The 16,954-nt window shown below is 41.2% G+C and overlaps 1 protein-coding gene across 1 annotated transcript in view; it reads right to left on the bottom strand.

The window, feature by feature from the left end:
- Positions 1-16,954, bottom strand: part of LOC128739877 (homeobox protein 10) — a 122,435-nt gene that overhangs the window by 85,060 nt on the left and 20,421 nt on the right. The window contains exon 4 of the mRNA XM_053835379.1: positions 14,409-14,411. Within this exon, the coding sequence (XP_053691354.1) occupies positions 14,409-14,411 (3 nt within the window). The remainder of the gene's footprint in view (positions 1-14,408; positions 14,412-16,954) is intronic.

The following is a 16,954-nucleotide window of genomic DNA, read 5'->3' as shown; positions in this document are numbered from 1 at the left end:
TTTAATTTAATAAAAGAAAAAAAAATCTCTTCTTTTTAAACATTATCTGAGCAGCGGAGCTATAATGGAAAATTATACACTATCCTTCTACTAAATAGGTTTAACCAAGTGAACTATAGGGCAAGAGCGTTTTCCAAATTGTCGTACAAAATGGGCCAAAGGGTCAGTATTTCATGAAATTTTGCATACGAGCCTAATTGCTCGTTTGAAAATTTAAGATCTACACTGCGATGCACATACGATAGCACAAACATCTTTCCGAACTTTTTTTATACACTCAAGTCGCTTTCTACGCGAAGGATACGTCCCACGTAAATCAAAACCGCGTAGAAAAACCGCGTAAATTCCGAATTCCGCGTAAAAAAACCCGCGTAAATTCCAAAATTCGCGTAAAAAAACAAAATTTCGCGTATAAAAACTGTGGATTTCAACACTACGCGAGAAAATTGACGTTTTGAGCACATTCGCGTAAATTCCTAAAATCGCTTAAAAAAACCGCGTAAATTCCGAAATTCGCGTAAACAAACGGCGCCAAAAACGCGTAAAAAACGACTTCAGTGTATATTAATGACATCTAAATTCCAGTTTGGTCAACTACACCAGCAATATACCTCTACTGCCGTGTAATATTCCCCAGGTAGGAAAACATATTCCAGAAGGTCGAAAGTAACGGGTGGCATCTAAAATTTTGGAATATTTTCGCGGTCCTTATGCTCAACAACAAACGAGCTCAGAGAGAAATGAGAGTATGTATGTGTTAGCTCTTTCTATCCTCGTTTTGTTAATATTTTTGTTTTGTTTATGTTTGCCCAGTTTTGCTAAAAATGGCGTCGAAACAAGAAGCATTTCGAGAGCGCGAACTGCAACAGAAATCTCGGCAAAAAGCATACGGTACAACATTTAAAATGCAAATATGTTGCGGCTTCGACTGTTTACCATATCCTAAGCTGCCCACCAACTATTCACAAGCAAGGTAGTGGAAGACCTGCCAAAACTATGGACGCAGAAGGACATCGTTCTCTTTTTCGTTTCTTCAACAACAAGCCCTCTGGTTTGGCTATCAATTAAGATGCACCAGACGAATGTTTGAAGAAAATTTTGATCCCGTTTCTACAAAAACATTATGCAGATGGACAATACGTGTTTTGGCCGGATAGAGCATCATCGCATTACGCCAATAAAACACGATCGTTCCTGAATACTCATTCGATCCCATGTTTATCCAAAAACCACGACCCGAAAAATCTTCCTTGGTCTACAAAATTAACTGGAGAGCCACAAATTGCAAACAGTTGCTTGGTAGAATCAAGAGATGCATTCGCAAAGTTGACACAACGGCCGTACAACGCCCCTGTTTCGACGTCAAACGAAAGCTTCGCCGAACAGCCGATTACGGACCGTTTTCAAATGTACACTAATTGTTTTTTAACAATGGATAACGTATCTTTAATTTCGGTAAATCAGATCTTCTTCATGTATCTTTGTCTTTTTTTTTACAGCTTGAGAAAAAATTTCCAACCACCCGTTAGGATTATTGACGTAAATAGTTGCGATTGATTTTCTGCTGACAAGCTAACATATATTCATAGCTGTGTATCCATTTATTCGTAAAGGGGCGTATTATAGTACATTACCCAAATAACAATTCCAGAACCGCTTGCTTTTATTTAAATTTCGGAAAGATTTTATTGCGGGATTAATCATTATCTCCGGTTTCATTATGGTTTTGCACAAAACCAAGATGATACAAGTCAAAAACTACTAGTAGCTAGCTATAAAGCCACAATAAAACTGTTAATAAGACAAATTTATTGTGGTTGCTTGTATTACCAGGATAAAACTAGTTGGCTGCGACACATTTTTTATAAACTTACCATACGCCGATCGTAGCAATACGATATGGCACACCAATCTAAATTGATCTCATTCCGGTTGCTTGGCAAACCGCTATAAATCTCTACCACCCTGGTCAGTGCTCGAAAAAATTAACCCCAAGAAGGCGAATAATAAACCGCATTCAGCGCATACAGTTTTACCCCTGGTAGTATTCTTCTATCTGTCAGCTCATGGACATGACTTCTGAGTTGCTGGCAGTGTTTATCTATCTCAGTTTTTTACCCTTAAATATAGATCATTCATAGATTGCAGTACGGAATGATTGCTCGTTTAACCTGTTCTTGCTCTTGACTGATATTTTAGGTCTCAAAGTTTAGTTTAGCAAGCAGTTCACTGCTTAAAAATCAACTAAAATCTGGTTAAAGCAAATTATTTGATACTTCGAAGCCATGTTTACGTTTATTGTAGTTTCCAAGAATGAATGAATGTACAGAAATACACGGGCATGAACGCAAGTGGTTCGCTCGAATCGTCGGTTTTAGGTTGGCAATGCTGAGTTCATTTCGTCTGTACTAGAAACATCAAACAATGAGCAATACAGTGTATCAATTCAGGCGTATTCCATAAATTGAATATGAGATGTCTAAGCACTGACCCTGACCAACCAGATTTATTGTTACTATTATGATGAACATTAGAATTCAACACCGAAATCATTTTTTATCCGAGACCATATTGCCATATTTTAGATTTAGAAACTACACAACGTATTGGAACAAACTTTTTTTTGTTTTGTTGGTAGGAGCTTGGCAAAGACTTTTAAAACTTTTGAGTTTTGTAAACGAAATACAGCTTGAGAAAAAAGAAACAAAAGCCAAAATTTTAATTTTTTAGCCATCTTTTCTTCTTTTTCGTTTTTTCCAAGCTGTATTTCGTTTACAAAACTCAAAAGTTATAAAAGTCTTTCCCAAGCTCCTACCAACAAAACAAAAAAAAAGTTTGTTCCAATACGTTGTGTAGTTTCTGAGAAAAAGGTACATAAAGTTTGAAAATCGTGGTTTTTCAGGAGCGGCGTTTTATTCCGTTGAGGTTGTTCCACGCCGCACTGGAATGTTTATGTGTATGATCGTTTTTCGGCCACTTCCCGTGGTCGGATCATTACAAAATTACTATCAAAATAAGCGAAAAAGTTTGCAGAATCAAAATCTGAAGTAAAAAAACTGAATTTTTCAAAATTTTTAGTCGTTTATGTCCCCTTAACAAAACCGGTTGCCTGATTTGGCCTTTTACCAGAGCAAGTTGTATGCTTTATAGCTTTAATTTAATTTGAGTTTTTAAGTCACCAGTAAATTATGTGTGTAATTTAAAATTTATATTATTCGGTGAATATGATGAAAAAGCTTTCCTTTTTCTTTGCGTTTCGGCTTACTTTTCTGCTATAAATGAAAACAAAATGAAAGCAAAGTCTGATACATCATAACTACCATTAGGACTCAGCAGCAAAGCATGTTTTCTAGTTGATATCAACAGCAGAATATGAAATAATTTTGATATACTTTTGTTGTAAAACATTGTGTTCGCGCAGTATCTCTACGTGATTCCCGGTTCGAGCAGTTATGCCTATGCAACCAATACCCAACTTAAATATTTTGTATCACCGCACCTAAAATTGGCATCTTGTACTTCCTTCGCCTTAATAAAGCTAGTATAGAAAATTGTTAACCAAACCCACACGCGTTTTTTTTCTGCTCTCAACATTAACGAGCAATCCCTTTCGATTTCGCGTGTTTTCGGGCTCTGGCCACTCTATAAATTGGTCCTTCGAGCCGGATCGGACCACCGGTAACCCAAAAGTGCGTTATTATCCGCTTTTTTACCGTGCCGCGATTCGCTAACGAGTGTCAGAGTGAGGTTGGAATAGCACCTCCGAACGCGCTACATATCGGTTAAATCGAAATTTCCTGCTACAATGGACAAGCTACTACGGGAAAGAAAGTCACTCGACGCGCGGTTGAAGCGAGTGTCTCAAAACTACCAGCAGCTTGTTAGAAACACGGACTTGGACGAAATCGACATCCAGACTGAGCTGGATAACCTCCTGGAAATTTGGGCAACTTACCTGGCTGTTCACAAACGGATGGTGGAGTGCTGTCAAGAGGAGGAAATGGATGAGTTACTGGAGCATCAATCGACGTTCGAAGAAAGCTTTTGTGCACTGAAATGTTCCTTGTTAAAATTGCGTAAAAGATTCGACTTTTCATCTACGCGCCATGAGGCAGTTTCGCAAGACAATGGCGACGCCATTCGTATATTGACGGAACAGCAAGCGGAGTTCATGCGCCTTGTTTCCAGCGGGCTCAATGCATCAGTAAAGGGAAATAATCCACCTTCTGTCACCCACCAGAATATTACACCCCATACGGACGTCAAGTTACCGCGCATGAATTTACCAACATTCGGTGGTGAAATCTTAGAATGGCCGTCTTTCTTCGACCTGTTCGATAGTGCAGTGCATAAAAATACCGCTCTCCAGGATAGTCAGAAGCTCTATTTTCTAAAAACAAATCTAGTCGGGGAAGCAGCTGCATTGATATCACACCTACGCATAGCAGATGTCAACTATGGACCCGCGCTAGATAAGCTGAAAGAAAGATACAACAAACCGCTTGAGATAGCTGAACACCACATTAATCGATTTTTGTCCCAACAATCAATGACGTTCCCATCTGCCGCCGGGCTACGTTCGTTACACGACGTGTCCGATGAAGTGGTCAGAGCATTGAAGGCCATGAATCAGGAAGGAAGAGACATTTGGTTGTTATATTTGCTAACCGAAAAGCTAGATCCAGAAACCAAGCAACTTTGGAGCCGTAAAAGGTCAGAATTAAAGGATGAAGAAATCACCTTGGAAGGATTCCTGCGTTTCGTAGATGCACAAAGCTGCGCGCTAAAATCTGTTACAGTGTATCGCCCGAAGAAGCCGACATACGCTATGCCCAATAAATCATTCGTGCGAGGACCAACAGCGTTAGTTGCCACCGGACAACCGTTACCAACAACATTGTGCGTTTTTTGTATGAAATCGCCACATCATCTGTACCAATGTGGTAAGTTTTTGCACGCAAAACCTAGTGATCGACTCCATTTTATTCGTAGGCAGAACCTGTGTGAAAACTGTCTTAAACAACACACCGACGAGCCTTGTCGGTCCGGCAATTGTCGAATATGTGAGCTGCCACATCACACTCGCTTACACGATGCTTTGGAAATGAATGCCATTCCTGCCCAAGCTAGCAATGTAGCAGTCCTAAGCAACACACATGAATCAGCATCAATGTCACAAACGCTGATTTCCCCACTTAATTTCACGAGCGATCTAACTGATACGAATGTTCTTCTACTAACCGTCACCATCAACGTATTCGATAAATTTGGACGTCCATACACATGCCGAGCGGTTCTAGATTGCGCTTCCCACACTAGTTACATCACCGAAGATTTGTGTGCAAAATTGGGTCTAAAAACATCAGAAGTTGATTTCGAGTTTGGTGGAATTGCTGGTTCCTCTAATCGCGCAAATAAGGGAGCACTAGTAACATTCGCCTCGCGCTGCTCAGACTACCAAAATGTCGTGCCGTGCATTGTTCTGCGACGTATTACGTCTGACTTACCGCTTAAGCCAATCAATATATCTAATTGGCCAATTCCTACAACGATCAATCTGGCTGACCCTCAATTTCACCACCCGGGAAAGATAAGTATGCTACTCGGCAATAAACTCTTCTTCCAGCTACTGGAATCAGGAACAATTAAACTTGATTTGGATGGTCGTCTACCCGTGCTACAAAACACTAAACTTGGTTGGGTAGTTTCTGGTGGTTACAACGACAGCAGTGATCAGTCACAATGCACTCTGTCGTCATGCTTACTCACAACCGCTAATGATCCTTTGTCTGATCAACTACAGAAATTTTGGGAATACGAAGAATACGAAAGTTCCTCACCACATTATAATGACGAAGAGATTAAATGCGAAGAGCATTTCGCAAAACACACCACTCGTGATATCTCCGGAAATTTTATTGTTCGGCTGCCGTACTCTGAGAGCCCCTCTTCTCTCGGCGAATCAAGGGAAATCGCGGAGAAGAGATTCTTTCACCTCGAGCGTAAATTAGAAAAAAATCCCCACCTCAAGGAGCAATACCACTCTTTTATGCGGGAGTACATTGACCTTAACCATATGTGTCTCGCTACTACAGCATTGGAACACTGCGTTTTTCTTCCCCATCACTGCGTCATAAAACAGGATAGCACCACGACAAAATGTAGGGTGGTATTTGACGCCTCATCCAAAACCAGCAGTGGTAAATCCCTCAATGACATTCTCCTCACTGGTCCTGTGCTTCAAGACTCTTTGGTGGATATTCTATTGCGTTTTAGATTTCCATCGATCGTATTAGCAGGGGATGTGAAACAAATGTACAGGATGGTGCGGCTTTCTGATAAAGATCGAAATTTTATTCGGATTCTTTGGCGCTGGTCTAAAAATGATCCACTTCAGGAGTATTGCCTCAACACTGTTACATATGGCACTAAGAGCGCCTCATACCTGGCGACCAAATGTGTTCAACAACTATTACTATCCCACCAAAACCAGTTTTCGACAACCGTAGAGAAGGCGACTAAGGGCATTTACGTGGACGATGTCCTTACTGGAGCGGACACCATTGAAGAAGCCAAGCAACTTCGACGAGAGCTTTCGCATATTTTTTCGACTGGCGGTTTTTACTTGCGTAAGTGGACTTCTAACAGCATTGAAGCTTTGGAAGGTGTACCTGAAGCGGACCTTGAGATGAAGGTTCCCATCGAGCTCAACGAGTCGAGTACCGTCAAGACACTTGGCATCAACTGGCAGCCGTGCAGCGATGAGTTCATGTTCAGCATTCAACTACCTCAGATCCTTCAGCCCACAAAGCGCAATATTCTATCCAGCATCGCCAGCCTATTCGACCCTCTCGGTCTTTTAGCACCAATCATCGTCCAAGCAAAGGTGATAATGCAGCAATTGTGGGAGCTGAAGGTGGACTGGGATACTACTCCCCCTGGTGAGTTGATTCATTCTTGGCAAGTTTTTGCGCAAAATCTGGTTCTTCTTAACTCCTTTCAGATACCGAGACGAGTCATCAGCTTGAACGAACCATCGAAAATATTCCTGCACGGCTACAGTGATGCCTCGGAGAAGGCCATGGGCGCCTGCATATATATCCGAGCAGTCGACGACAAAGGAAATCTAAGCTCACACCTCCTCTGTGCAAAATCCAAGATCGCGCCCGTTGGGAACAAGCGAAAAACGTTAACTCGTTTGGAGCTATGTGCAGCCGTAATACTCGCACGGCTGATCAGAAATGTGTCTAAAGCCATCAACCGACCTTTCCATGAGATACGTGCTTGGGTAGATTCGACTATCGTATTGGCATGGCTAAATGGCGGGGCTTCTCGGTGGCGAACCTTTGTTGCCAATCGAGTAGCAGAGATCACAACTTGTCTTCCAGCTATAAATTGGAGCCATATCGAATCGGAGCAAAATCCTGCTGACATCATCTCTCGCGGAGCTTCACCAGAGCAAATCCAGTGTAACACCCTGTGGTGGAATGGTCCTCCCTGGAGCTTCACACACGATTTTTCTGCATTAACCACTGCCGAACAACAACACATTGCCAAAGAGCAAAAGGCAATACCGATTTCTCTTCTCTCTATTTACGAAAACCGTTTTCTGGATGAGATGCTAGCAAGGTACTATCCAAATCTCACCATGCTACTGCGAGTAACAGCTCGCATATATCGTGTTTTTTCTTCTGAACATCAATCACTCACACGTCTGCTACCAACCGCGCTCAAACGGTTTACATTCTTCACATTCAGCAAAAATATTTCCATGCAGAACGAGAGCGTCTCGAACAAAAGGGAGAAGTAAGCACCAGCAGTAGTCTGCACCAACTTAAGCCGTTCTTAGACCAAACTGGAGTGCTCAGGGTGGGCGGAAGGCTGCAACAATCGGGCCTCAGCTACGACCTTCGCCACCCCATACTGCTGCCTCGTCACTCAATTTTTACTTCGCTGGTTTTGATGCATGATCACCTTACTCATCATCATTGTGGTCCACAAACACTGCTGGCAGTATCCCGCAGAAAGTTTTGGGTACTCAGGGGAGCCAGTGCAGCTAGAAAGATATACCGTCAATGTGTGACTTGTGCACGTGCTAAACCAGTACCGTTAGCTCAACAAATGGGTCAGCTACCGTTCGATCGAATTCAACCGAATCCGCCGTTTGCAATTACTGGCGTTGACTACGCCGGACCAGTCAGCATTGTCAGTCGCCGGACTAGAGGGGCAAAACAAAGCAAGGGATACATCGCACTATTTATTTGCTTCTCCACAAAGGCAGTACATATGGAAGCTGTGTCAGAGCTCACCACTGCTGCGTTCCTGGCTGCATTTACTCGGTTTTATAGTCGCTACGGTTTACCAGCAAAAATGTACTCGGATAATGCAACGACCTTTCGCGCAGCAGCCAAACATCTTCGTGAAATGTACAATCTTCTCAATGCGTCGCAGCATAATGAAATGGTAACCGACTTCATGACTAACAAGGGCGTGGAATGGAAATTTATCCCTGCTCGCTCCCCGCACCATGGAGGACTGTGGGAGTCAGCAATTAAGGTTGCCAAGCAATATTTGGCAAAAATAATTAGAAATTACATATTCACCTTCGAAGAGTTGTCCACATTGATTGCCCAAGTAGCTGCTACCATGAATTCGAGACCACTCACGCCGATTTCGGATAGCCCAATGGATTCACAACCTCTCACTCCTGCTCATCTGCTTATTGGTCGAGCGCTCACCACTATTCCAGAAATTAACATGCTGGAATGCCAAATATCGTCCATGTCACGTTGGCAGTTTACTCAATGCCTCGCACAAGAGTTCCGAAACAGATGGCAGAAGGAATATGTGCTTTCTCTGCAGCGAATGAAAAGGTGGCAGCGATCGTCGGTAAACGTTTCGATTGGAGATTTCGTTCTTCTGGTGGATGATAATTCCAAACCAAAACAATGGCCATTGGGAAGAATCATCGAGCTTTTTCCCGGACTTGATGGACTGATCAGGGTTGTAGCCGTAAAAACCTGTAGTGGCATTATGCGACGTGACATCCGTAAAATAAGGGTCATACCATTAGACGCAGATGAATTTTGTCCCATGAGACTTGAACCTGAAATTCCCAGAGGCAATTTGGTGGGCGGATTATGTTCGCGCAGTATCTCTACGTGATTCCCGGTTCGAGCAGTTATGCCTATGCAACCAATACCCAACTTAAATATTTTGTATCACCGCACCTAAAATTGGCATCTTGTACTTCCTTCGCCTTAATAAAGCTAGTATAGAAAATTGTTAACCAAACCCACACGCGTTTTTTTTCTGCTCTCAACATTAACGAGCAATCCCTTTCGATTTCGCGTGTTTTCGGGCTCTGGCCACTCTACATTGCTCGGGAAATCAGTAAGCCGAAACGTAAAGAAAAAGGATAGCTTTTTTCATCATATTCATCGAAAAATATCGATTTTAATTTGCACACGCCTAATAGCTTTGTAGTGAAAAGCTTCATTAAATTATAATCGGTTTTATTGCTGCTTTTGGTAGAGCATGATACAACTACTTGAGTGGTTATAAACTCATGATTCTTGAAGAAGTTATACAAACTTTCGGAAGAGTCCCAAGCAGACACGAAAGTAAAAAATATCACACTGTTTTATGGAAATCGAATAGGGTATGTTGCTACTGCGTCGTAATTGCCTATTCCCGTCCTATCCAACACAAATTATCAAAAATATCAGCATTTTTAGGACACACAATGCAAAACTAGTTATTCCCTAATATTTTAGTTTGTTTTCTATCATACGCGATCAATCAAAGTGAGCTGAGATCTATTTAAATGCTTTTCATCAGTAAAGAAGTCCTACCAGCCAAATTTCCTGCGTTTTTTCGTGCGACGAAGAAGAAAATGTCGACTAATCGTTTTAATTTCCGTCATTCATGAATGAAAATAACTCACGTAAGGCATTGTCGTTATTCTACAGCCAGAAAAACTTGCCAGACCTGCAGAAATTTTGCAGAATAACATTTGTCATGCCGTCCTACACAAATACATGCGCGTTAGCTTTGTAAACATTGTTGTGATTTTTAGTTCGGACGATGAAAAATTTTGATGGACGGATTTTAAAACGTTACGACGAATTTAATAAATAAAGTCAGTTGCGTAATTTCAATAATTACGCTTTTCATAATCGCTTTGATAATCGCTTTTCAGTGATTTCAAAGTTCACGGATTGGGAGCTAAGTGTGTTTTAGTCATATCATCACAAGAACTTTTGTAGTAATCATTAAATCCATCCTACAAATGATGAAAATTAGAATGGCTTTACTTACTACGACGAGAATTAGAAATAAACCCTAACTGTTATCAAAATTTAATCTTGTCTGAGCCGACATAGTTGGTAAAATATCGAAAAACAATGTCAAAATTTAACTCCTTCAAGACCAAAAGAATAATTACATGTGTTATTAGAATAACCATGCAATATCGTGACGAAAACCCGTATTTGTGCAATATTTTCCATGTGTGCGCTCGACTGTATCGTATGCTGCCTGGAAATTCACGAAAATGTGATGTGTGAGCAAGTGGTACTTTTCTGGAGAATTTGTCTCTTCGAGATTGGGAACCGGGTCGCTCTTATCGTTTGTAGGCACTCTTAGGGTAACTGCCATTTCAATGCTACACTATTGGTAAGTATATACAATGAGCTGCCCTCAGTTGGATTCGAGGAACGACGCTGATCTAACAAGCCAGTCGTCACATTTTCGAATCTTGACTGGGAAAACACTAGCTCTGCGATTGTCCAGTACTCTAACAGCTGGCTGTGAAGTCTACCGACTAAATCAGGAGGAGATGTTCTGAAATCAGAACGTAGCACCAAGGCTTTGCTTTGTTTATACTTTGAGCTGAACAGAATAGAATACAAATAATAGTTTATGTTTATATAATTATTGTACTGAAATTAAAATCCAAACTATGTAATAAAAATTCAAGGAGCCTTTCTGATAAAGCAAGCTTTACTACAATATGAGTAACCACGATACGTCCTACCGCTATCTCATAATTTCGTCTAGTTCGGTCCAAATATTGCATTATTGATTGTGCTTGCACGGAACAATTTTTCCTTCTCCGTTCCATCGGAAAAAACAGAACTATCAAAAGCCTCATTTTCACCGCCCCATCGGAGATACATATGTATAGGAAAATAAGCAAAATAAATTTTCTCCACCTTCTCCCAGTTCCTCCACTCTGCTGCATTCCTTCCGAGCCCTCCCCTTCCGCATTACTACCATGTAGCTGGTTTTTCATGTGTAGGTGCCCGGATTCTGCGCCTGTCCTACGTGCGTGTCTGGATGTGTAGCGAGTGTGTTTATAATGCTAGAGAACATAAATGTCTGTAGATGGATTTTTGAATACTTCGTGATTGGATGATTATGGAGCATCATCATCGCACAGCAACAGAGGATCCGCCATGCTCCAAAGTACGAAAGTGGCAAGCATTAAGAACGGAGAAAGCGAGACAGCATCAGCTGAACTTTGCTGGTATTTTATGTATATTTATGAGACGATTTCCGAAAGCAGCCTGTGCTCGCTCTGTGTTAGTGTGTGAATGGAAAAATGAACCTTTTCTGGTCGGAGAAAATATTATTCCGGGCCATATCTGACGACATCGCTACTGCCCCGAATCTACCAAGCTGGTCCGCATGACGGCCTTTCCGAATCTCGGAACAGACACGACACGGTATCACCCCCCAGAACCAAGCTCTCCTGTCACAGGCCCCCGGTGTTTTGCCTACACCGCCACAAAAGCACACATTGTTCCATATTAGAAGCTTTGCGAACGGTTCGTTTACACTCATCAAATCTAAATTGAAAATCATAAACGAGCATAATGATGAGCCTCTATGTTTGTTTTTCCCGGAGGTCCGGACCCGGGTCTTGTTGATTCGCAACATTGTAGGCCCTTCCATGATGGCGCTTTTTATATGTGTGTTGTACAAACGATGAAATTTCGTATCTTTTTTAGCCTCAGTATCACAGCTGGAATGGCTCGTTTATATTATTCGCACAACGAAGGAAAACTTCATGGCGATTTAACACAATTTAATATATTGATTTTCTGGTTGGGATAATTTGTTTTAACACCATTTTACCGTCACCCGGAGTCATTGAACCGTAATGGTTGAATAAAATTGTTGTTCAGAGTGAACTTAGGTGAAGTAAAGACTCGTAAGTTTTGATTTCGAACATACTATTATTAGACAACTGGTGAAATACTTGTGTTCGTGCTAAATAAGACCCTTGGAAGTGTTACTTCGTGGTGTGAATCGAATTTTGTATGAAAATTTAACCATCTTCTTCTGGAGTAACATTATCTAAAAACAGTTGAAGTTAGTGACAAATGAAAGAATCCTTGTTACACCACCTGCGAACCGCATGATATTTTAAGAAAACTTGTGAATCAAAATCCTTTGACCAATAAAACTCGATCACTCGTTTGTAAGCAAATGATCGTTTGCATGCAAGATCTTGTACGTCAAAAGTGAAGTGCCAGTGTTATGTCAGTTCGTTAGTGGTTACACTGTCCAGTGCTGAAAACAGTTGACAGAAAACGATGCGTTCGGAAAGCAAAATATTTATCAGTTCATTACATTCCCTCGGCAATCATAGCATTTAGAAATATTTGTTATCTAGGGTATGTTTCTGCTTCGTCGTAATCGCCTATTCCCGTCCTATCCAACACAAATTATCAAAAATACCAGCGATTTTTATGACACACAATGCAAAATTAGTTATTCCCTAATATTATTCCCTAATATATAAAGTGAGTTGAGATCTATTTAAATGCTTTTTTTCATTAAAGAATTCCTAGCAGCCAAATTTCCAACGTTTTTTCGTGCGACGAAGAAGAAAATGTCGACTAATTGTTTCAATTTCCGTCATTCATAAAATGAAAATAACTCACACACCGCATTGCATAACCTACAGAAATTTTGCAGAATAACATTTGTCATGCTGTCCTACACAAATACATACGCGCTAGCTTCACAGTAAAATCGCTAAAAGTGAATGAAATCTGCATACAGATAGAAATTAAACGAAGCCAGATGCCATGCTTTAATCGACTTGAAATAACTGATGTCATGTGACAGCGTCGGTAAGCTAAATTACTTCCGTTACAGAAGTTGCGTATCCCAAAATACGGACGCCATGATGGTCACCCTCTTCTTTCCAGTCGGTTGGTGCTCTTTTCGTCTCAATACACTGGAGTGATGAATCCGTATTTCAGGCATTGTTATATACCGACGCTCAAGGTACTCTCCCAAATTTTGTTACATCGTCTATCCCCAACAGCAAGAGAATTCGTAGGACAGTACCAGGCAAGCTTTATGGAGACCCGTGCTACTGCGGATCAAATTTTTATTCTACGACAAATCCTGCAGAAATGTCAGAAGTACAACGTGTTCACGCATCATATTTTCGTAGATTTCCGGGCAGCAGATGATACAGTCGAGTGCGAACACCTAGAGCAGATAATCAGACTTGCTTTTGCTCATCTTAACCATACAGAGACAGTGCAATCTGCTTCTCACCACGATCAAATGCTTTCGTTTTGTGTTCAACCGTTCGCACTCCCTCCGAATGATGCCTGACTATTGTTTTCTCTTGCAACCACTCATCTTGAGCAGAAGGAACACATAAGCAGAGTTAATCTTTTCATCGCACACTGGAGACAAGAGACTATTTGCTTTGTATACCAAAGAGAAAAATAGCGTTCCGGCATAAAAAGAAAGATGAAACCAAACTGACGCTTATTCGGGGGCAGAGCAAAGCAGCAAAACACTACAAAAGAAAACTTTTTCTTCGCTTTTCGGAGAAGATAATCCGAGAGAGAGAGAGAGCAGATCAATTCGGCTTTTGCGCTTTGCTAGTAAACGCTGAGATTTACGATTATTTTCAGAGTATGGGATAAGCCTGCAGATAATGCACGAGAACGATTTTGCGGACAAACAAACTGATCAAAGCTACCCTGGACCGAGTGATGTGCTGTGCTGCGTGCGTGTTTCCGGCGCACTTCCGATTCCTTTCGAATCGCGCAAAGTGTTGCGGCAAGCCGGATGGTTGTTGAATTAAGACCATTGTCCAATGCTTGCTCGGTTTTATTGACGTTTTTCGGCGAAATAATTATAAAAATTTGACTTCCAGTTAGTCCGGATGTTTCGAGCTGCTATTTTGCAAAGAGAAAGATAAACCAAGTAGAACCTAATAGACGGAAAAAGTTGTCCGCAGATGATGAGCGAAAGCCAGTACCCAAGTAGCACTCTTTAAGTCCATTTAGTTGTAGCTACGGGATTACGACTAAAATCAGTCATATATCGGTCACCACAACAGCCTTGCAACAACCGTGCTAGTAGGGTACTAGCTCGAAACGTTCGAACCAACTGGTATTCAATTTTTTATGATTATTTCGTCGTTGAACGTCGCAAAAATCGAGCTAACAAAAACAAGTGTTATGGTTTGTATCGTTTGCGCGTGCTATATAGATATAGAAACCACACAGTGTTGCAGGTTTAAAATAGCCGCAACAATCCCATCAATTATCGCAACTAGAACTCAAATGTATAAGTCTCAGATTTTCAATAAATATTATCCAAGCAATAGTTATAAAAAATTTGTCGCGAATAAATAGAGTTTCACCATAATTCATGAATATTGTTCAGACTACCGCTTAATAGGCTAAAAATACCCCCCCAATTTTGAAGTGGAATAATACAAGTTCTAGAAAAAGTTTTGTACTTTTTTAATCGAAATTTTTATCATAGTATGCATTTACCTATCAAAAAATAAAAGGTAAATGGAAAAACGGCGGTTTTTGAATTGCATAAATGGACCAGAGTAACACGAATTCACATCGAATAGAATACCTTGATACTTTGCTAGAGGTAATTAAAGATATTATAACCAGAAAATCAGATGTTAACCCTGCGTCAGTTGCTAGACAAGTTCCGGTAGTACAACTTGCAGACACACCATCTGTTTGTGGACTTGAAAGCGGCGTACAATTCAGTTAAACAAAATAAGCTGTGGAAGATAATGCTAGAACATGGTTTTCCGACGAAACTATTTACGCTGATTCGTGCGACGCTGGACGGATCCAAATCATGCGTTATGATAGCGAGTGAGACCTCAGCTGCTTTCGTGACGTTGGATGGACTGAAGCAAGGGGATGCACTCTCAGACCTGCTATTCAACATTCCCTTGGAAGGTGCATTACGAAGGGCAAACGTGGAAAGGAATGGAACTATCATCACGAAATCTCACATGCTTCTTGGTTTTGCGGATGACGTCAATATCATCGGAATTAACCGTAGAGCAGTGGAAGAGGCCTTCAGGCCCTTTAAAAGGGAAGCAGCGAGATTGGGACTTACCATTAACACCGCCAAAACGAAGTACATGGTTGCTGGTAGGGATCGTGGGAGCCCAAGTAGTGTTGGTGCCGAGGTGGAGTTAGATGGGGAACGTTATGAAGTAGTGGAGGAATTTATATAGGGTAGTTGATCCAATAGTTGTGGTAGTACCAATAGTTGCGCCACTATTCATTATTAATGCATATTTTCGTCACCGTAGCATTTTAGATAAAACCATTACATTCATTATATAAAACAGGCTTTTAGAAGTATTGGTAGTTAGACTACACCATTTAAAATTAAAGCATTATTTGCTAAAATGCCAATTTTCCAAAATCTAACGCGCAGTTGGAGCGCACAACTATAGGCGCTCATCTATAGTTTTGCTACGATGTTTTTTCACTTAGCAACCTAGCAATGTATATGGAATAACACAATTACAGGAACATCAAACTTAATTAAGGAAACATTAGCGCAACTGTTGGTACAATATAATTGAATCGGAAAATTCATTTTTTCTTTATAAAGCTTCTCGTACAACGAAAGCAATTGTCTTGCCTTGTGACAAATACCTTGTATTTGATAAATTTATATCCCACAAGCATTAATTGAAGCATATAGCTCAATAAACAAGCAAAATGAAGTTATATTGTGCTTAGTGGCGCAACTAATGGATCATCTACCCTACCTTGGTACACTTGTGACATATAACAACGATGTCAGCCGCGAAGTGAAACGACGAGTTGCAGCTGCGAATCGGGCTTTCTACGGATTACGTAGCCAGCTGAAGTCCCGTAGTTTGCAAATTCGCACAAAACTGGCGCTCTACAGAACACTAATCCTCTCGGTGGCCCTCTACGGGCACGAATCATGGACGCTAAAGGAAGCTAATCGGCGAGTGCTTGGGGTTTTTGAACGTAAAATTCTGCGATCTTGGTGGCAAAATGGAAAATGGAATGTGGCGCAGCCGCATGAATCACAAGCTGTACCAAGTATACAAATATAGTATAGTGATATAGTGAAGGTAGTGCAATGTGGCAGGCTGCGGTGGGCTGGACACGTGGCCAGAATGTCCGACGAAAGAGTAGCCAAAGCTATTTTCAGCAGAGAACCAGGAAGAGGCCGTAGACTCCGAGGCAGACCCCGCACCCGGTGAGTGTGTGCTGTCGAAGGCGATGCACGTTCAGCTGGTGTTCGAGGGGATTGGAGAACGGCAGCCCAGGACCGACGGTACTGGAGGACCATAATTCGTTCGGCGCAGGATCGGTAACGGACCGTTCCCACTAAAGTAAAGTAAGTATAACCAGAAAATAAACATTTTAAATCTTGGATAACAACCATACTAAGGGTATGTTCTCAAATTACGTTATACCAAAAAGAAATGGAGATACGTGAACAACACCTTAAATATTTCGAACGGATAAACTACAGATTTTACAGTTACTCGAGAGTGCTCGACGGATTACTCACATTAGGAAAAGCAACGAGTTAACAAAAAAGATAAATAGAAGATTAAACCTTTTATTTATAGGGTAGATGATCCATTAGTTGCGCTACT

Source organism: Sabethes cyaneus, chromosome 3 (assembly GCF_943734655.1).
Source record: "Sabethes cyaneus chromosome 3, idSabCyanKW18_F2, whole genome shotgun sequence".
In the NCBI taxonomy this organism is placed as follows: domain Eukaryota; kingdom Metazoa; phylum Arthropoda; class Insecta; order Diptera; family Culicidae; genus Sabethes; species Sabethes cyaneus.
The sequence above is the reverse complement of the archived record's forward strand: the minus strand, read 5'-3'. Positions and strand labels throughout refer to the sequence as shown.